The sequence below is a fragment of the Myotis myotis genome, unplaced genomic scaffold (assembly GCF_014108235.1).
Source record: "Myotis myotis isolate mMyoMyo1 unplaced genomic scaffold, mMyoMyo1.p scaffold_m19_p_10, whole genome shotgun sequence".
NCBI classification, from domain to species: Eukaryota; Metazoa; Chordata; class Mammalia; order Chiroptera; family Vespertilionidae; genus Myotis; species Myotis myotis.
This window is the reverse complement of record NW_023416314.1, coordinates 63,507,491-63,528,128: the sequence shown is the minus strand read 5'-3', so window position 1 is coordinate 63,528,128 and position 20,638 is coordinate 63,507,491. Positions and strand designations below refer to the sequence as shown.

The following is a 20,638-nucleotide window of genomic DNA, read 5'->3' as shown; positions in this document are numbered from 1 at the left end:
TTTTCCTTTTCCCTCCCTTGGGTGAGATCTTCATGACCGTTCACCTGCTCTAGGTAGTAGGGCAGCAGAGGAGGCAGGTCAGTGAGGAAGCAAGAGGAGGGAAGAGACAGTTGTGGGAGTGAGTCACTCTGCATCCTACCTGCTTTCTGTGGTCTCAGCTTCATAGTGGTTACTCATAGGGCAGAATATATTGCCATTATTTTTTTAAAAAATATATTTTTATTGATTTCAGAGAGGAAGGGAGAGAGAGATAGAAACAGGGCATATGCCCTGACCAGGGATCAAACTGTGACATTCTGGTTCATAGATCACAGCGCAACCACTGAGCCACGCTGGCCGGGTGCCACTATTTTTGTAGGTGAGGAGACTAGAGCTCAACCTGAGTAGGAGGGATGCCCCAGGTCACAGAGCTGGTGATCCTGGGGCTCTTTTTCTGATGCACGCTGGTTGGGAGGCAGAAAGGGAAGAGGAGTATGGTTTTGAAGGTCTTCCCATGTCAGCACACCCAGCCATCATGAAACAGTGCAAACTGAAGAGCAGGTAGAGGCCGTTCCCTTCCCTTTCTTAGTTAGGGAGATACCCTATGGCCTCTTTCAATAGCCCATTGTCAACAAATAGCAAAGAATCTTCACCAAGCTTTGAATTCCAAGTATAAATTCAAGCTTCCTTATTGCTCCCTGGAATAGGGAGCTAATGCTGTTCCCTGCTTTACCTCTTGGGGTGGTGATGAAAGTGAGACTGTAGGCAGTGCAGCTGTTAGGGAAATGCAGTTATTATGGGATTGCAGTTCTGAAATAACAGGTGCTCTAGGGCTTTGGAGCAGGGAGAAGGGTGGGACTTGGCTATAAATTCAAAGGGCCTAGCTGTGACCCTGCCACTTAGTAACTGTGTTCCTTTGTGTCATTTTCTTTTAAAAAAACAACAACTATATTTTTATTGATTTCAGAGAGGAAGGGAGAGGGAGAGAGAGATAGAAACATCAATGATGAGAGGGAGTCATTGATCGGCTGCCTCCTGCGCACCCCTTACGGGGGATCGAGCCCGAAACCCAGGCATATGCCCTTGACTGGAATCGAACCTGGAACCCTTCAGTCTACAGGCCTACACTCTATCCACTGAGTCAAACCAGCTAGGGCCCTTTGTGTCATTTTCCCTCTCTGCTTCTCTGTTCCTCCTTTGTAAAACAAAGAATTTGGTTGATCTCCATATTAATGTTTTCCTGAAGACTGTTGTTAAGGTTATATAAATTTTGGTTTCTAGTCCAGTCCCTCTCTCCCCCTCCCCCCAGGACAGAGACAGCTCTCACTGCCACAGATAACCATCTTCTCTCTTGATTTCTTTTATCAGGGAAAGACATTTGTTAATCTGCATGAAACCAGTTTCACACTGAGCAGCCTATGCAATCTGTTTCTGAGGCATCTTTCTAAACCCTGGGGGAGGAGAGCTGATAACCGCCTCCAGAGAGCTGGAGGACAGTCATGTGCTGAAGGTTAGGTTTGCTCTGTATAGATAGATACAGGGAGAAGATGTGAAGTTGTCGGGTGGAAATTATGATTCTGCACTAAAGCATTTTTAGTGGTCAGCGCTGCCCAAGGATCAGCTAGGCTGGCTGGAGAGATTGTGGATCCTCTAGCATGGGAGGGAGGAGGCAAGAATTTGTTGGAACATTGCATGTTGTAGGGATTTGAGTATCTTTGAAGAAGGGGAGGCAAATCGGGTGGTTTAAGGCCTCCATCTACTCTGAGGATATGTGGTTGTGTATAATGTTTCATTGTGAGCCTGTGCTAAGCACCTGTTAGGCTCTGGAGTCTATAGGACTGAGATCTCAGACTTGCACCTGTAAAGTGGATCCTCATACCTTTCCCCTAGGGTCATTAGGAGGGTGAAAGGAGGTGATTCATGATAATAACCCACCCCAGGAAGTATGAATCCCTCAAACTTGCCCTGTTGGGAGCAGCATCCACACTGAAGGGCACACCCTCCTGAGGCCATGGTCACAAGAACTGACTAATCTCTTGCACTGCTCCTCCTGGTGGGCTTTCTCAGCAGTCAGCTTCTTCAGTGACTAGGACAGGCTCGCCAGGAATGTGCAATGCCTACACCTACCCTATCTCACAAGGCGATTCCTGCTGATTTCTTGCTAGCTGAACTTTGGATCTGCTGAGTCCAGATGATTGCTGTCCAGGATCCTCTTGCCTGGCCCTCTTTAATAGGTAGTTAGTTACCTATTAAACATTCAGTAAACATTTACTAAGCACCTACTGTGTGCCAGGTCCTTGGGATGGTGCTAGGGTGTAACAGTGAACACATTTTCCTGGGTCTTAAGAGTTTCCCAGACAAACAGGGAGATACCCAAGAAACAGACATATGATGTCATCTTTGTGATAAAACTGCAGGAATACCCTGTGGGAGATGGTGACAGGGCATTAGGGAGTGGGGACACTTCCCAGAAGAAGTGATGCTTAAGCTCAGGTTCCTCCTCAAGTCTTCCAAGTAAGGCAAGGATTCTGAGTTTTCTTAAACACTCTCCCATTGGTGAATGTCCCACATATATACTACGATCATTGCTCTTTGACCTCTGTGTGGTGGGCATGTTCATGCTCATTCTTTTTGACCTCATCCTGCTGGGCATCACGTTAGCCAGAATTATTACATAAAGTCCTGGTCTTAAAGAGTCAATGGCCATATAGGGAAAACAAGGGGCTGTAAGTTATGAAAAGAGAACCTCCTCCCCCATAATCAAAGGTAGATAATGATAATAGAGAAGCCAGTGATGTATGGAATCGAGGTCAAGGACTTTGGACCCTGTTGGAGATGAATCTACAGAGGAATAGAGATGACTTGGGATATATTGGCCCCTCCAAAACCAGCACCTAATGAAATCAACCACCTGAGGCTCTAAAGGCCAGCCTTACTTTTTGCTCTTTCTTTTCCGTCTTGTGTCCTAAAGGGCTTGTCCTTGGTCCCTTCCCCATTTGAAGTTCTAGTGTGTTTTTGGGATCAGAGTTGCTCAGGATAACAGTGTTAGTTCAGCCCCATGGAAACACAGACCTGAACTTCCCCTTTAAAAATTAATTCATTCTGTAAATATATATTGAGCCCCTACTATGTGCCAGGCGCTTTGGGTCATAACCAAATCTTAACGTCCTTACTTGAGAATCTCTTCAGTGAGATCTCATCCTTCAGTGATAAAACCTCTACTAGCCAGTGATTTCTTCCCCAGCTCCTCTCTCTTCCTGGGAGGGTTCCTTCCCTGGGTGAGCTGTTTGCTGTGAGCAGATGGGAAGCAGAGCTGAGATGAGTGCAACAGGGATTGGGTAGGGATTACAGACCCATCAGCCAGAGGCCAGAAGAGAAAATGCTCGGATGAAAGAAGGGGATTAGTTTTATTTATATTCCTGTGAGTGTAGAAGAGTTGCGGGCGTGGGGCCTGGGGGACTGGCAGTCACTGAGGGAGAAATGCTTGTTCATGTGTCCTCCCTTTCAGCGTTCTGTTCCTCTTTGTCAAAACCATACATGTCTGCCAAAATTCATTCATCACAGTCAGTGCTCCTTTACTGGAGCCTAGAATATTCTTCCTCCCTTCTAGCAGCCCTTATGGGCCATATATTGCTTTGCAGTGAAATACCTTTCTTCTAATAAGTCAGTGGGATTATATGTTATCATAGAGTGGACTTGAACCCATCTTCCTTTTTTTTTTTATGAGATGGACTCAGTCTTCTAGGTCTTGTCTTTAAGATCAATGGCTCTGTTACTTCTTGTCATCATCATATCAGCTGCAGTAATGACAATCATTTATTGAGCAGCTACTTACTATAGGATAGGACTTGTGTTAGGTGCCTTATATACCTTGTCTCTAATCCTCTCAACTCTGCAAGGCAAGGTGCTGTTACATCATTCTCATTTTATAGGTAAGGCGCTTGAGGCTTAGAGTAGATTGAGATCTCCAGCTCAAAAGTAGTGAGATCAAGAACAAGTATATCTTTCTTGCTTTATATGTCGCCCTATACTGTATTTGTTCATCTCCCCAACCACTGTATGCACAGGCAGTGGCAGATGGGATATCTGGGGCTCAGTACCTAGCACTCTGTATAGTAGTTAGTTACCTATTAAACATTTGTTGACTAATCAACAGCAGCTTGGCCCTTACACATGCCTTATTCATTATTATGACTTACTCTTCCCACTCCATTCCCTGTGGGTTGGTGAATCCTTACTTGCCTGAAGTTCAGCATTAACTCTGGGAACCCATACATTTGTTGATGGAGCCAGAGTCACTGGTTCCACCCTCAGGGACATGGATGGATGAGTTTCAGGGCTCCTAGCTATATCCCAACTCCCAGCCCATTACATCATGGAAGGTTGCTCTTGTTCAGAGAGAAAACGAAGGAGAAGATGTGGATACCACAGTGAAACACTGGCTGCCCCATTTCCCCCTGGCCAAATCTTAAACATCCATTAGGGTTCAGTTCTGATATCATCACTGCAGAAAAACTTTCAGGCCCTGAGCAGACAGCCTTTACTCTGCCTTCCTGGGACCTCCACAAACTATTTTTGTTGATATATAAAAGCAGCTACACAGTGTTTAATTTCAGAACCTGCCTATCCTTCGATGTCCTGCTCTCTGAGATAGCACAGACCCTGAATGCCTCATTCCCCCTGTATGTTCACTTCCCAGTCCACAGCCGGCACAGCTGTCACCCATACCATCAGTGGATGAATGGGGATGTTCTGCCAATGAACTTACCTGGAGGGGCCTGATCTTCCTATTAGGCCCCTCTGCCATTTCCTCCTCTCACCACTGTCTCCACTGTTAGGTCAGCCTGTTTTCTGGCATTGGACCCTTTCCAAGGCGACATTCCCCAGTTTCTGTCTAGAGCCTGAGTGAAATTCAACCCCCCACCTAAAGAGATCAGTGGACTGTATACAGTCTGGTATGTTTAGTTGTCTGGGTTAGGGCAGCTTGGTAGGGCATCAGATTTGCTTTTATTTTTAAAATTGACCTTTTTTAATTCTAGACTAATTTTAGCTGTACAGAAAAGTTACAGATAGTACAGAGAGTTCCTGTCCACACCTCGCCTGTTTTCCTCCATTGTTAATGCCTTAAATTATGATGGTACATTGGTTGAAAGTAAGAAAGTAAAATTGGTACATTGCTTTTCACTAACATCCAGAGTTTATTTGGATTTCACTAGTTTTTTCACAAACGTTCCTTTTTCTGTTCTAGGGTTCAGTCCAGGACACCATACTACATGTAGTTGTCATGTTTTCTTAGCTTCCCCTGGCCTGTGCCAACTTCTCAGTCTTGTGTTTCACCACCTTGCGGGGGTGGCATCTGTGTTTCGTGCTTTGGAAGTGCGTTTCCGCTGGCCAGTGATGCATGTTGCAGCTGGGGTGGGTTGCTGTTAGAAGGCACCACTCCGTGATGGTTGAGACTAGGGCCCTGCCACCAGCTGCCCAGGCTGTCCTGGCTCAGGCATGTGCCATCTGCATGATCTCAGCAGGTTACTGGTCATTTTTATGTTTAGTTTTCTAAGCTGTCAGATGGGGAGGTCCCCAGAAGGTTGCTGTGAGATGAAGTGCCTTGGTAAATATAAAGCATGTGTCTTAGAAGAACCCTTAGCACATGTGGCGTGCTCACAAATGTTATCTTTATAACATTTAAAAAAAATTAAATTCTTTATTAATTAAATTATTACATATGTCTCCTTTTCCCCCATTGACCTCTCCCAGCCGCTCTCACCCTCCCCCCCCAGCACATGCCCTCACTTCCCTACTGTCTGTGTCCATTGTTTATGCTTATATGCATGCATACAAGTCCTTTGGTTGATCTCTTACCCCCCCTCCCCTCCCCTGCCTTCCCTCTGAGGTTTGATGGTCTGTTCGATGCTTCTTTGTCTCTGGATCTATTTTTGTTTATCAGTTTATGCTGTTCATTATATTCCACAAATGAGTGAGATCATGTGATATTTATCTTTCTCCAGCTGGCTTATTTTGCTTAGCATAATGCTCTCCAGGTCTATCCATGCTGTTGCAAATGGTAAGAGTTCCTTATTTTTTACAGCAGGGTAGTATTCCATTGTGTAGATGTACCACAGTTTTTTAATCCACTCATCTGCTGATGGGCACTTAGGCTGTTTCCAAATCTTAGCTATTGTAAATTGTGCTGCTATGAACATAGGGATGCATATATCCTTTCTGATTGGTGTTTCTGATTTCTTGGGATATATTCCTAGAAGTGGAATTACTGGGTCAAATGGGAGTTCCATTTTTAATTTTTTTGAGGACTAAAAAAATTAGTCTTCAGTGGCTGCACCAGTCTGCATTCCCACCAGCAGTGCACGAAAGTTCCCTTTTCTCCACATCTTCACCAGTACTTGTCATTTGCTGATCTGTTGATGACAGCTATTCTGACAGTTGTGAGATGGTACCTCATTGTTGTTCGATTTGCATCTCTCAGATGATTAGTGACTTTGAGCATGTTTTCATATGTCTCTTGGCCTTCTGTATGTCCACTTTTGAAAAGTGTCTATTTAAGTCCTTTGCCCATTTTTTTATTGGATTGTTTATCTTTCTTTTGTTAAGTTGTATAAATGCCCTATAAATTTTGGAGATTAAACCCTAATCAGATCTAACATTGGCAAATATGTCGTCCCATGGAGTGGGGTCTCTTGTTTTGTTGATGGTTTCTTTTGCTGTGCAGAAGCTTTTTATTTTGATGTAGTCCCATTTGTTTATTTTCTCCTTAGTTTCCATTGTCCTAGGAGCTGTATCAGTAAAGATGTTGCTACGACATATGTCTGATATTTTGCTGCCTATGGAGTCTTGTAAGATTTTTATGGCTTCCCGTCTTACGTTTAAGTCCTTTTCTTTATAACTATTAATGAAGTGTTCTGGAAGGATCATGAGGATGAGGGGGCTTGTGGGGCAGGCTGAATGAAAGGAAGGGTTGCGGAGAAGGCTGAGAGTGGAATAGAGAAGACCTTATTACTTCCTTCCTCCTTCCTATATCCTTGAGAACTGGACGTTGTGGGGTTGCTGGGGGGAGGGAGTCAGAAAAGAGTGAAGAAGGCTGGAGAAGGGGAGGAAGGTTTGAAAGGGAACCAGAACTCTTTAGGGAGCAGAAGGTATTCTTTGAATCTACTTGAATGGCTCTTGGGAGCATAGAGAAAGCAGGAAAAAGGTGTACGTAGTCTTCTCACCACAGTGGCCTTCCTGAGGTTATCCTTGGGGGAATCCATTCCATCTTCAAAATTTCCCCAGGGAGTCACCTCTGCATACATCTCTAATAGGCTTCTGTCTTCCTCAGCTCTGCCTTGAATGCAGGTGAGACTGATCATCCCCTCCTCTCCTGGGTATACAATTCCTGTGTAAGTGGACTCGTAATGAATGACCTGTGTGCCTGTACCTCCCATCGGAGACAGTGAGGTCTGGAGCAGGTGGGGCTGAGTCGGGTCTGTGTGTCTCCAGTGTCTGTACTATTGCTTTGCAGATGGTAGATGTTTAATGAATACTATTGGAAAAATGAATGAATGAATGAATGACTCTATTACTCTGTGTGGGACCTTGTAGTGAGAAGGAGAAGGTTGTGGGTGTGGTGGTTGGTTATGAGACCCCACCTAGGTTAATGCACTGTGAACAATGGATTGTATGCAGCAGCCTGTCCCATCTTTGTTTCATTTTGGCTGTGATTCCCACTGAATTAACCTCTCTAACCACAGAGTGTAGATAACATCTACCTAGAGGGTGTTTTTGTTCTTTTCTCCTTTCTTTGTTTAGGTGAACTTCCATCTTCTTTCATTGCTCCTTCTCTAGACCTAGATTTTGAGAAGCAAAAGCAGATAGGAATGGACATGGCATATGGAGATGAAACCTGGATGCTTTTTACTTTCTTTTTAATATTTATTTATTTTAAACAACTAAATTTATTGGGGTGACATTGATTAATAGGGTCAAGGTTTCAGGGATGAATTTTATTTCTATGTTACAAGATCTGTATATTGTACTGTGTGCCCACCACCCAAAGTCAAATCATCTTTCATCATCAGATTTTTATTAAAATTTTTTGACATTCTTTTTAATGCTCACCTGAGGATATGTGTTGTTTTTTAACAAATATATTTTTACTGATTTTAAAAAGAGGAAAGGAGAGGGAGAGAGAGATAGAAAGAAACATCAGTGATGAGAGAGAATCATTGATTGGCTGCCTCCTGCATGCCCCACACTGGGGATCGAGCCTGAAACCCTGGGATGGAGCCTGAAACCCTGGCATGTGTCCTGACCAGGAACCAAAACATGACTTCCTGGTTCATAGGTCGATGCTCAACCACTGAGCCATGCTGGCTGGGCTATTTCTTTAAATGCATATAGTAAAGAAATGACTATTCAAATAAATAAACTAAATTTCAGCCCTAACTGGTTTGGCTCAGTGGATAGAGCGTCGGCCTGAGGACTGAAAGGTCCCAGGTTCGATTCTGGTCAAGGGCATGTACCTGGGTTGTGGGTACATCCCCAGTGGGGGGTGTGCAGGAGGCAGCTGGTCGATGTTTCACTCTCTTCGATGTTTCTAACTCTCTATCCCTCTCCCTTCCTCTCTGTAAAAAAATCAATAAAATATATATAAAAGAAAAAATAATAAAATAAATAAACTAAATTTCAGTTCATTCTAAGGGACCTGCTTTCAGCTTCTGAGAATTGGCGTTAGAGTTGCATCTTTAGCATAAACTCTCTTTAGAAAAAAAAGGCCCAATTTTTCACTTTAGATGGCCTGGTCTTGGGCATTTAATATGTACCCAGCATTGCTTCAGATATTTCATATGTATCAACGAATTTAATCCTCACAACAATTCTGTGAATAGAGTATTCATGTTATAAATGAGGAAATTGAGGAACAGGGAGGTTAAGTGACTTGCTTAAGATCACACAGCTACTAAGGGGCAGAGCTGGATTTTCAACTCAGATGTATCTCTGTGTCTCCTACATACATGCACATTCAAGGATTATATGCACCGGTATCTTTTTCACTCATGATATAGATTAATCCAATTTAGTTATATTGACATTGCAGCATCCCCTGAGGTGTGTTATCAAAACAGAGTGGGAAGGGTATCTTCAGGTGGAGTACAGAAGGTAAGAACAGGGTGCTGGGCTCCCACAGACCTGCTTTTGAGCCCTCATGTCACCATTATTAGCTGAATCACTTTGCACAGTCATTTAACCTAATTAAGTAATTACCTCATCTGTAAATGGAGAAAGTAATATCTGTCTCTCCTAGGGATGACATGAGAATCAAATAATATATTTGAAACCACAAGAGAGTCTGAAACCAAACACACACATGTTGTGTTGTAGTGTGATTGTTATGGCAGAATGCATGGGGTGGGGTCATCAGAGACTTAGGTTTTTGTCTAGTTGTCCACCAACTTGCTGGCCTTGGGCTGATTTGGTATTGAGTTTATTCCCCATTGTCTTCATCTTCCAAAGCGGGCCGGTTCTTGCTTCCAAATGTTCAACTAGAACATCTGGAAAGTAAAAGTATGAGCCTTCACCTAGGGTTCATTATCTGTATGTCTCCTCTTGATTCATCTGACAAGTGTGTTGGGGAAGATGCATTTCAGTGGAAAGAGGAAGTGGTCCCTCTGGGAGGGTTTCAGTGGATGAGAAAAAAACAGTGTAGGAGGGAGAACTGGGCATTGGAAACTGCCATCTGATTCTTTAAACGGGGAACAGAGCACTGAGTGCCTATTGAGAGTTGACAGGCTTACTCAGAATTTCTGGCTTCTTTTAATTAAAGAAGAGGGACTGGAAAAACCAGATGTTGGGCAGTGTGTTGTGTGGTGTGTGTATATGTTTGGAATTTTTGGAAGTGGTGACGTTCATCTTTGGGATTCCACAGCCCCTCATTCTGGAGGGAGGCAGGTGGGGAAAGTGGGGAGCAGGGACAAGAAAAATCATGCCGTTATCTCTTTGCATCAAATTTATTGGGAGAAAAATCTGGGTTTATAAAGAAGAGTATGTATCTTCTGAGCAAAGAGCTGTTTAAATATGGAGAGGAAGAGGAGCAAGAATTTGTGATCACCCGCTTGTGACAGGAGGGCTCCCGCCCCCGCTAGCCACATCCTTTAATACCCTGCTATGGGAAGTTAAGGACCACTGTTGTTCCTTTCCAGTGTAGATTGCTGGTCCCTTCCCCTCTGTTATTATTTCCGCCACCCCAAAACTTCCCAAGAGCTCCTGGGCCTTCTGTCTTGTGCTGGAACCCTTTGGCCTTGCTGGGTTCTGGCACCTGTGGCAGGCAGAGAATCAGGGAGCCTCTGACTGATGTCCTCTTCATTTGGGTGGCTTCCTTTTTCTTCCCTTGTCCCTTCTTTCTTTGTCCCTGTCTTGCTCTTCTGATTTGTAATGATCCTCATGGAATTGCTAATGAGTTTAACCTCTTTGCAGCTATGTATTTGTTTTCTTTATTATACTTTTATTGATTTCAGAGAGAGGAAGGGAAAGGCAAGAGAGATAGAAACATCAATGATGAGAGAGAATCATTGTTTGGCTGCCTCCTGTATGCCCTACACTGGGGATCAAGTCTGCAACCTGAGCCTGTACCCTGACTGGGAGTCGAACCATGACCTCCTGGTTCATAGTTCAACACTCAACCACTGAGCCACACCAGCTGGCCTGCAGCCGTGTTTTAACTTGGAGAGGAGTGAGGGCCCTCCCTGTTCTTTCTCTTTTCTTTAGAAGCCACCCATTCATTAACTTCAGTGGTTTTCCAGCTGGCTAGCTAAGCTTGCCTTCTTCTTTCTTTTTTCTGCCTTTCTTCCCTCTCTTAACAACAGGGAACCCCAATGTGTAAAGCAGGTAAAAGTGAAGCTATGCAGATTGATGAGGGGGAGAGGACCCACCTGCTTGACTCCCCCTCCCTTACTTCCCTGGGTGGTTTCTGAGGTGTCCTGAGGTTCCAAAAAGCCAAATTGGAAAGCTAAGTTCCTTTCCTGGTGAGAAAATCAAGGCTTAATGGAGACAAGTGCTGCAGGTCCACAGCTCCTCTCTCCCATGGGTGCTTTCTGCAGGGCTGGGCTGCTGCTCTCCTGGGCCCCTGGCTGCTTCGGTGATAGGCTGCTTAGAGCAGGGTGCAGTGGAATAAGCAAGGGCTTGGGACAGACAACGTAAGATTGAGCCCCGACTCTGAAAACCAATAGCTAGAGACCTTGAGTAACGTAGAACTTCTCTGACCTGCAGGTTCTCAGCTTCAAAATATAGGTGGCTTTTGTTGACATAGTTTATGTAAAGCAGCTAGTGTTGTGGCTATTTAGCACCTACCAGTGACTCTATGTGGCAAGTATTTTTTATTAAAGGAACTGATGAAGAGTCCGATAGACTAAGTATGGTAGAGAAGGCAGTGGAGAGAAAGGCAGTGAGTGCTGAGTGAGAGGAATCACAGGTTAAATTACTTCATATTGAGATCTGGGCCCCTGAACTCTTTCCACTTTCTATCCAGAGAGGAGGTCATAGCCCTGGCTGTCCTCACCGAATATTGGAACACATTTGAGAGGTGGGGAAGGTGATAAATCCCGGGTTCTAGCTTAGTGCTGCCTAAGTCACTGGCAATATCTCCCACCTCCTGGTGGGAGAAGCAGCAGGAGGCTGGGGTCGGGGTGTAGGGAGAGGAAGTGGGCAGTTGGGCGCATGGTTCTCACATACGTTGGTTTTTTTATACTGTGGCTAATGTTGCAGCTACTGGAGCGTTCTTATTACCACACGCCTTGATTCTTTGATAAAGATGTTGAAGTTCTCTTCTTGGCTGTGCTCAGTCATGTGGGCTGAAGATAAAGGGCACCATGTGCTTCCCTTGCCCCTGGGGTCCCTGAGGCCTCTTGGTCTGTTAGGGCATGGCTGGGTCACAAGGGAAGGAGCCCCAGCCCTGGGCTCTGCTAAGTCCCTTCTGCATAAGCTTGGTGGTAGTTCCCAGTGCCACGTGACTCTGAATAACCACATTATTCAGGTCACCTCTGAGATTGACCCTCTTCCTTGAATTTTCTGATCTGCCATTTGTTGCTCTTGTTGTTCATGTTGTTATTCTATGTTTTTGGAAGCAGCCAAACACCACAGTGGGAGGAACTGCCTGAGAAGGTGGTATTCAGGAAACCTGTGTTTTCTTCCTTGCTGTATTAGTAACTCATTATTTGGTCTTGGGCCTTAATTTGCCCATCTCTAAGTGAGAGAATTTAATGATAGAATCTGTATGGTTGCATTGAGCTCTACAAGTCTCCTTTCCTCCCCTGCCCACCTTCCTGTTTAAAGGTACTTAGATCCAGGTTAAAGCTATAGAGAAGCTGGCGAGATCTTATATACAGGTGTTTTAGTGAGTTGTTACTGTGTGCTGTTCATTGCATAAGAAACTTTAAAATTTTATCTCATTTAATCCTCACGAAAGCCCTGGTAGACACTATTGCTCCTATTTTGTAGATAAGAGAATTGAGGCTCAGAGATGTTAAACCAGTTGTTGAAGTGACCAGTATGCAATGGAGTGTGTTATGGAACCCTGGTCGTCATGACGCTGTGCAGTCAATCTTACTTATGAGCCTTTAGTGTGAGAACCTCCTGAGGAGGAGGACGTGGACGCAGTCTTTGGGCAGCAGGTCCTCACGGCTAGGTGAGAGGAAAACAGGCACTTATTAGGTGCCAGAAACTTTTCACATGTGATCTTCTCTAACCCTCCTAAGAATGATCAAGTATGTGGTATTATTACTGTTTACAGGTAAAAACCTCAGAGTCGTAATGGACTTGATGGAGGTCTCACAGCCAGCAGTGAGTAACAAGTTTTGGACCTAGGCTGTGAGTTGCCAAAGACTTCCCCTTTCCCAGTTCACATATTCTCTCACTGGAGGTGGACCAGGCTGCCCTGCTCGAGCCTGCCAACAGCCAAGAGGTGGCTGTTTGGAAGTGGGGGATCCCTGTACAAATTCCATGGGTCTCGAAAATTTACGTCATGCTGGACAATTAGGCACCTGCCTCTCCTGCTCCAGGACACAGTTGTTCCCAGCTTCCAGAAACTTCCTTCAGTCCCATCCTGGGATGGTAACCTTATTCCACTTTTTAAAAAATATACATTTTTTTAAATTGATTTCAGAGAGGAAGGGAGAAGGAGAGATAGAAACATCAATGATGAGAGAGAATCATTGATTGGCTGCCTCCTGCACGCCCCCCACTGGGAATTGAGCCAGCCACCCAGGCACATGCCCTGACCAGGAAGTGAACCATGACCTCCTGATCCGTAGCTTGACGCTCAACCACTGAGCCACACTTTTTTATCACCAGTGTCTTGAAGAAAGCTGAGTTGATACACTCATGCGTGGGGGTGTATGTATGTACACACACATCTACATGGGGTTTGTCCCCTCAGCGTGGGTCTCTAAGACCTTTGAGGACAGGAAACTCTCAACAAATGCTTCCTAGAGGAAAACTGTTTTCTAGTGAGGATCACAAAATCCTTCATGGGAGATGAGCTCTCTGGAGGCTGCTGGGAGGCCCAAGTATTGGTGATAGTTGATAAAGGGAGCATTTACAAACTTTACAAACTGCTGGGTGAATTTAGGCTGCTAGTCTATGTGGAAATTATATTCAGCTAAAATTGATAACATTGCTGTTACATATCTATTACAGGATACGTGTCCAGAATACATGTAGAATAAATTAATTAATGACAAAGTACAAGTAATTCTAATTGCAAGTGACAAAAGCTGATTCTGGCCAAACGAATTAAAAATTTTTAGAAGAATACTGTTCTGCTCATTGAAAGAACACTGGGGAAGGTCTGGAGAACCTGCTGTAAGCCAGGGGGTGTCTTGGGAAGGACAGAACGAGGGTAGCTCTGGGAATCTAGAGGAAATCTAAACTGTGCTCTGTTCCCCTCATAATTCAAATTCCTCAGGGAGTCTGGGTCATGACTGAGAACCTTCCCAGAATCATGTGGAAAGGCGAGGGCTAGCTCCACGAAGGAAGGTGTTTTGGGCAGGCACACACACTGAAGGGATCTACTGTAATAGATACATAGGGCAACCCTGACCCTGCAGAAGTTTATAGTCAGTGGGGGAAGGACAGACAAAGGGGTAATTAATGGTAGGGTGTGTTGGCTGCTTTGGGACCTTGGGGAGGTTTTAAGTTGTACATGTGGGGAAGTGTCAAGTAAGGTTGACAGGTTAAGATTGTTGGAGATTGAGTTTTAAAGGCTAAGTAAAAGTTTGCCAGCTGGACAAATGCATTTCAGGAGGAAGTCCTTATGTGACAGTTCAGCAATATGAAAGAGTGATGTGTCCAGGAAATGCAAGAGTGCCTGGTCTAGAGAGTGCATCACACAGGGAGAAATGTGGGTGGGGCCTGATCTTAAAGGGCCCCACGCTCTGTTAGGCATTGGGACTATTAGTCCTAGGAGGTGAGCTGTCATTGAATGACTTTAAGTAGCAGAAGGACATGATCAGTTCTTAGTTTTAGGAAGATAATTGTGGGGGCTGTAGCAGCTCCTCAAATTTAACTCCTTTGAATATGGCTGTTAAACTTGGGTGGCCGATGGTTCCAGTTGAGCCACAGAATGAAATGATGGGGGCAATAGTCAAAAGTGACTCCCTGAATGGCTAGAGAGCCCCAGATTTTGATGAGTAGTCCCAGTAACTCCATCTTCTGTGGTAGATCAGGGAGATGATAGCTGTTGAAGAAAAGAGCCCCCTGATGGCTCTCATTGCCTGTGGAGTTCTGAGTGTTTGCAAGTGACATGTCCTGGCTTAGAAGGCCATAGGCCACTGAAGGTTGTGAAGGAGCTGGGTAGGAGGTGTACCCCTCCCACCTTCACCCCCAACGCCCTGTTCTCGTCTGTGCTTAGAAATAGGCAGTGCAGTGCAGCAGTGGTCTGGGAAGAAAATTTGAGAGGAACCTAGCAGAAGCTCAGGCCCTTGGTGCCTGTGGGAAGGGAAGCCCTTCCTTTAGATAGCCATTCAGTGATTTTGCAGAGGAAGTTGAATGAGGTTAAGAAAGCTGGGGTCCTTGCGGGTGGCTGGGGGTAGAGCTTCCTTTTCCTTATAAACATGAACACTGACAGGGGACAACACAAAGTGCTGTTTCCTTTGCAATAGTGGTTTCAGAAAACAGGAAAATCTTCACTCCTACTGTGAGACTAGTGTTTGGAGGAATTGTGGCTGGAAACTGTTAGGGGTGCCTGGTAGGGTGGATCACACATTTGAACACTGCAGAACGGGTTGGAACATGGGATCCAAATCCAAGATGGGCTAGAATCTGCCTGTTTTCACATTTTAGCTATGTGACTTTGGTCAAGTTACTTAACCTTTCTGTTTTTGGTTCTCTGACTGGTAATGTCACACCACCAACCGCCATCACCACCAAACCTAGCGATATTGAGCACTTACAGTATGCCAGACACTGTGCAGAAGTGTTTTATATTTATCATCTCATTGTTTTCTTAAACAATGCAGTGAGTAGTGTTATTATTAACATTTCACAGATCAGGAAACTGAGACACAGCGAGGATGGTAACTTGCCCGTCTCTCCCTCCCCCACCCTGCAAAAAAAAGAAAAAAAAAAGAAAAAAAAAGAAAAATCAGTAAATGGTGGAACTAGGATTTAAATTCAGACAGGGTGACCTCGGAGTTTGACACATCCCAGAGCTGTCTGTGTTTTCAAGGAGATTATATGTGTAAAGTGCTTAAGGCGGCTATAGCTCCTGGCCCTTAGTGAGCACCTAGCACTGTGAGCAAACTCTTGTGCTTTTTGTCTCACCTGCTCCTTTGTGTCTCTCCCAGAAGCAGCTGACACAGGATGATGATGCCGATGAGGTCGAGATTGCCGTTGACAACACAGCCTTCATGGATGAGTTCTTCTCTGAGGTAGGCTAAATGTACATAAGGAAACACAGCTTCCTCAGTAAAGAATAAAACCCTCAGATCTTTCCAGGGTAGCAAAAAAAGTCAGTCTTTCCCGGGGGAGGGGTGGTACGACCAAGATGTTACAAGGAGAATCTCTCCAAGGCTTACTTGGGCGGATTAATCTATGGAGAAAGTCAGCACAAGGTAAATTATATGTGATTGAAGAGGTGCTTTTAAAGTTTTTTTGTTTTTTAATATATTTTTATTGATTTCAGAGAGGAAGAGAGAGGGAGAGAGATAGAAACATCAATGATGGAGAGAATCATTGATTGGCTGCCCCCTTCATGCCCTCTACTGGGGATCGAGCCTACAACATGGGCATGTGCCCTTGACCGGAATCGAACCTGGGACCCTTCAGTCCACAGGCTGATGCTTTATCCACTAAGCCAACCCGGCTAGGGCAAGTTTTTAAGGTACATGATAACATTATAGTGATATCTTTTTTTTTTTTTTTTTTTGCCTAAATTACATAATTTTAATACAGGATCAATCTTGGGGTCCAGCCATGAGTATAAAACACATTGCATTTTCAGGCCTGTGATTCATATAGATCAGATATGTTTCCAAAAATGTAGTTCCATTGACTTAATTCTAGTGATAACAGAGAAACCAAGAAACCACCAATTTATGTTTTTGAAGTTGAATAGGGACAAAGAGGGATTGCTCATGTCTACAGTTTCACATGCTCTTTGATTTTGAAGGTCTTTGTCGGGAAGGTGCTATAGTAAATAATGCTGGGAAGCTGTGGGGTATAGTGTGTCTTGGGGAGTCAGGTGAACTTGGGTTCAAATCTCAGCTCTGCTTCCAACCAGCTGTTGATCTTGTGAATGCTTCTTAGCATGCTTGGTTTATTTACCTGTAGATTGGGATGAGTAATGTAATTCTCTGGAGGGTTATTATCGGGATTAAATGGGATAATGTTTCTCATACATTCAGTGTAGCATCTGAGATATATGTGCTCAATAACGATACTTTATAACAACAGAACAGAACCACAGACAGTTCAGACACTGAAGTTTTTGACATCATACTATGGCTTCTTATTTTATGGCTTTTAAATTTTTTTGGAAAGAAGACAAGAGGCATCGGGTTCTTTTGCAAAGAGCAAGTGGTGCTTCCTGCCCTCTAGTTTATGGATTCAGAAAAGCCATCCTCTAGTTCTTGTCTAAATGGAGTGGAGCGAGGCTTGATGGTTCAGGTCCGTTCATGTGTGAGAGTAATAGGCAGGTGTAAGAGTGAGTGAAGGTGAGCGTGTGCTGGCCTGATTGGGAAGTTGGCTGCGAACATTCCACAGATCCCCGCCCTCCACATAGCCCAGCAGTCATAGTGAGATCGAACATTTGGGTTGTGAGTTCAGTATTGTTCCACATGTGGATCATGAAGGGAATATGTCTGTCTGTTCACTGGTGGGAGAGGACTCTAGAAGGTATTTATGTCATTGTAGCTGGTCCCTCTGATCTTGCCTTGGGAAATCAGATACATTAAATAACTTAATATAAGGGGATAATGAATAAGGAAGAAGGGATAAGGGATAAGGGATCTTATCCAATGATAGTGTTCTGCCTCTTCTCTTACACCAGAGGGGCTCTGAGAGGCAGTATTCCTTATGAGGTAGGAGATGGTAGACTTTCTTTGTCACATGGTATTCTATCATTTAGAAAAAAAAAAAAGAGCCCTGTCATATTTAGGGTGGAGAAGGGGACAGCATGGTGGGGTGGAAAGAGTATGATCTTTGAAATTAATTTCTTCTTTTTTTTAATCTTTAAATTCTTTATTAGTTAAGGAATTACAGATGTGTCCTCATCCCCCCCCCCCCCCCATTAACCCCCATGAAATTAATTTCTTATCTGCCAAGAGCTATGATCTTGGGCACATTCCTAACTTCTCTAAGCCCCAGTAAGTTTATCTGTGAAATGGGGAGAAAAATATCCACCTCAGATTTTTGGGAATTAAAGGAGCTAACACTCAGAAAGTGCTTGGTGTGGGCACAGGTAAATGTTACCTTCCTTCTTTCTCATTAGGTAAAGCACAGATAGGATAAGCGTTGGAGTGGGGCAGAGGCAAGAGCAAGCGAGTCATGGAAAGAGATCATACAGGCTCTGCCCCCTCGCAGATCCTGGTCTAAATCTCAGCTCTGCCCATCACTACCTGTTGAACTTTGGAAAAGTTGTCTAACTGCTCCAAAACCCAGTTTCTTCTAAAATAAGAATAGTGGTATTACCTACTGATTATTAGAAATATAAAATGAGCCCTGGCCAGGTAGCTCAGTTGGTTAGTGTGTCATCCCGATATGCCTACGTTGTGGGTTCAATCCCTGGTAAGGGCACATGTAAGAATTAACCAATGAATGCATAAATAAGTGGAACAACAAATCACTGTTTCTCTCTCTCTAAAAAATCAATAAAAGAAAATGAGAAAGTATGTGATGTACCTAGCATGGTGCCTAACATACATTAAGTATGTCTGCAGTAATTTTCGTGCTTATCAGCATCATGTTCCCCAATGGTTTTTGAGTAAGTAAAACACAGAGTTGATTTTATAGACTATGGCCTAGAAACACCCTTGAAAGTGAAATAAAGTACATTCCAGGTAACGGGGATTTGGCGAAAGAAGGGGGTTTCCCTTTGTGACTGGGGAATACACCCCCTACTCCCTGCAGCATCTGGCTAAGTAGGTTTCTGGGGAAGGCACTCTTGTGATAAGACCCGCCTTTTGGACTCGTTCTAGTGAGTAGGTCACGCTTGGTTATTTGCTGAGGACCGATAGTGTGAATCACAGGTGGTCAGAGTGGCATTTGCAAGGCGTGGATGAAGTCACAGGACCAGGATGGTTTCAAAATGTGCTTTGCACTGTGAAATTCCAATGGTTTCTCCAGCTTCTTGATTGTTAGATAAGAGAATTGGCCCTTGAGTTTTCAGGCCTCCTTGGCTGGGCAAGCCGGGGTCTAGTAAATGATAAACCTCAGACTTTTGTCTAATTTGCAGTTGTCTGTATTTTCCTTGGTCTGTTTACTCAGTTGGCAGAGAGAGAGAGAGCAGAGTTTCAGAGGAAACAGAACATACCTGAGAAGGCAGAAAGATGAGGGGTTTATTGTTCTATATTCATTCATCCATTCATCTAATCATGGGAAGACATGAGTACCACTGTCCTCCAGACAGTGTGCTAGGTACTGGGGATAGAACCTTCTGTGTGACAGGGGTCTTGCCTTCTGGTGGCTCCTTGTCTGGTGAGGGTGACAGAAAAATTTAAAAAGTCACATGGTAACGAGTGTCAACAGGTAGTAAAGTGGGAGCACAGAAGAGGAAGCCTCATGCTCTGTCGGGATAGAGGGGAAGGGGAGGGGACGGCAGGCCTCATTGCTTTGAAACTAGACTTGCCCATCAGAGTTGCCTGGGAGTTGTTTGCACATACACTTGACACAGAGGGCCTGGAATGCTCAGACTTCTGAAGTTCTTCCAGATGCTTCTGTTGCCTGCTGCAGCTACAAACTCCTGCGAAGTAATGGGGAGCCTTTGAACGTTTTAAACAAGAAACTAATGGGATTGAGGTGACTTTTAGAAAATTATTCTGGTGGTAGTGTGTGGAGAGGGAGAGGCCAGAAAAGGAAAGATCAGTAAGTTTCCATGCCCAGCTAATGGGAAAAAGGAGCGCCCGGCCTGAATCTGGGTCGCTGAGCAGCAGCATGGTGTATCACTTAGGGATGCCTTCATGTAACTGTGGCTTAAGCAATAAAGACATGAATGATTTCACATATGAACAAGTCTGGAGTTAGGGATGGTGCAGCGGGTTAGAGGTGTTGGGGTTCTAGGTCAATAGCTCTCTGACCCTCTTGGCTTTTCCCTTAGGATTGAGAGATGGAGTTTGTTTGGATTATTGCTGTATAGCAAATTGCTGTAACCGTTAGTGGTGTAACCAACCTTTTCGGTGATTCTGATAGAGTCTGTGGAGTAGAAATTCAGACAGGGCACAGTGGCAAACAGGGCATAGTGGAGATGGCTGAGTTTTGCCCCACAATTTCTGGAGCCTTAGTTGTGAAGAATTGAACATCCAGAGGCAGGAATCTTTATTCTAACATTGAGAGAGACTTCTGTATTCTAACACTGGTGTTTGAACTAGAGGGACTCAGGAAGGCTCAGCAGAGCCTGTCATTTGGAGTGCCTACACTTGGCCGCTTTCTGTGGCTTGGACTTCTCAGCACCACCAAGTCAGGGTGTGAGGTTGGTACACACAGACTCATGGGTGTAAGGCAAGTGTTCCAGCTATGGAAGTCACCTGTGCTATACTCTGTTGTTGAAGCAGATTCAAAAGGGCAATATACAGAATACCACCTCTCAATGGGAGGGGCATTAAAGAATGGGAGGGGCATTAAAGAATTTGTGTTGTGTTCTACAGCCACCATAGTCACAGCTGCATATGGCATTGTCCTATACCAGCCTCACAAGAAGTGAGAAAGGGGGCAGCTAGAAAAGTTCAAAGATGCTTTTATCAGGGAAGAAGATGGCACAAATCCTCCAAGTTGACTTTCCCTTGTTACCCATTGGCCAGCAATGGATCACATGGTTGTGGCCAGGCTTGGCTAGAAGGGAGGCCAGGAGGGTGACTCCTTCGTAAAGGGACAGGATTGTCAGGATGGCCATAGAACCCATCGTGATTCATCCTCTGGTGATGGCAGCATTGCTGCCCAAACAAAATCAGAATTTTGGTAACAA

The 20,638-nt window shown here is 44.4% G+C and overlaps 1 protein-coding gene across 5 annotated transcripts in view; it reads left to right on the top strand.

The window, feature by feature from the left end:
• The window catches only part of STX3 (syntaxin 3), a 43,240-nt gene that overhangs the window by 1,328 nt on the left and 21,274 nt on the right, over positions 1-20,638 (top strand). For 3 of the 5 annotated variants that reach the window (XM_036325749.1, XM_036325746.1, XM_036325750.1), the window contains one exon: positions 15,807-15,890. In XM_036325749.1, the coding sequence (XP_036181642.1) occupies positions 15,807-15,890 (84 nt within the window). Of the gene's footprint in view, positions 1-15,806; positions 15,891-20,638 lie in introns of those variants that run through there. The other 2 variants (XM_036325748.1, XM_036325747.1) reach the window with 2 other exon arrangements.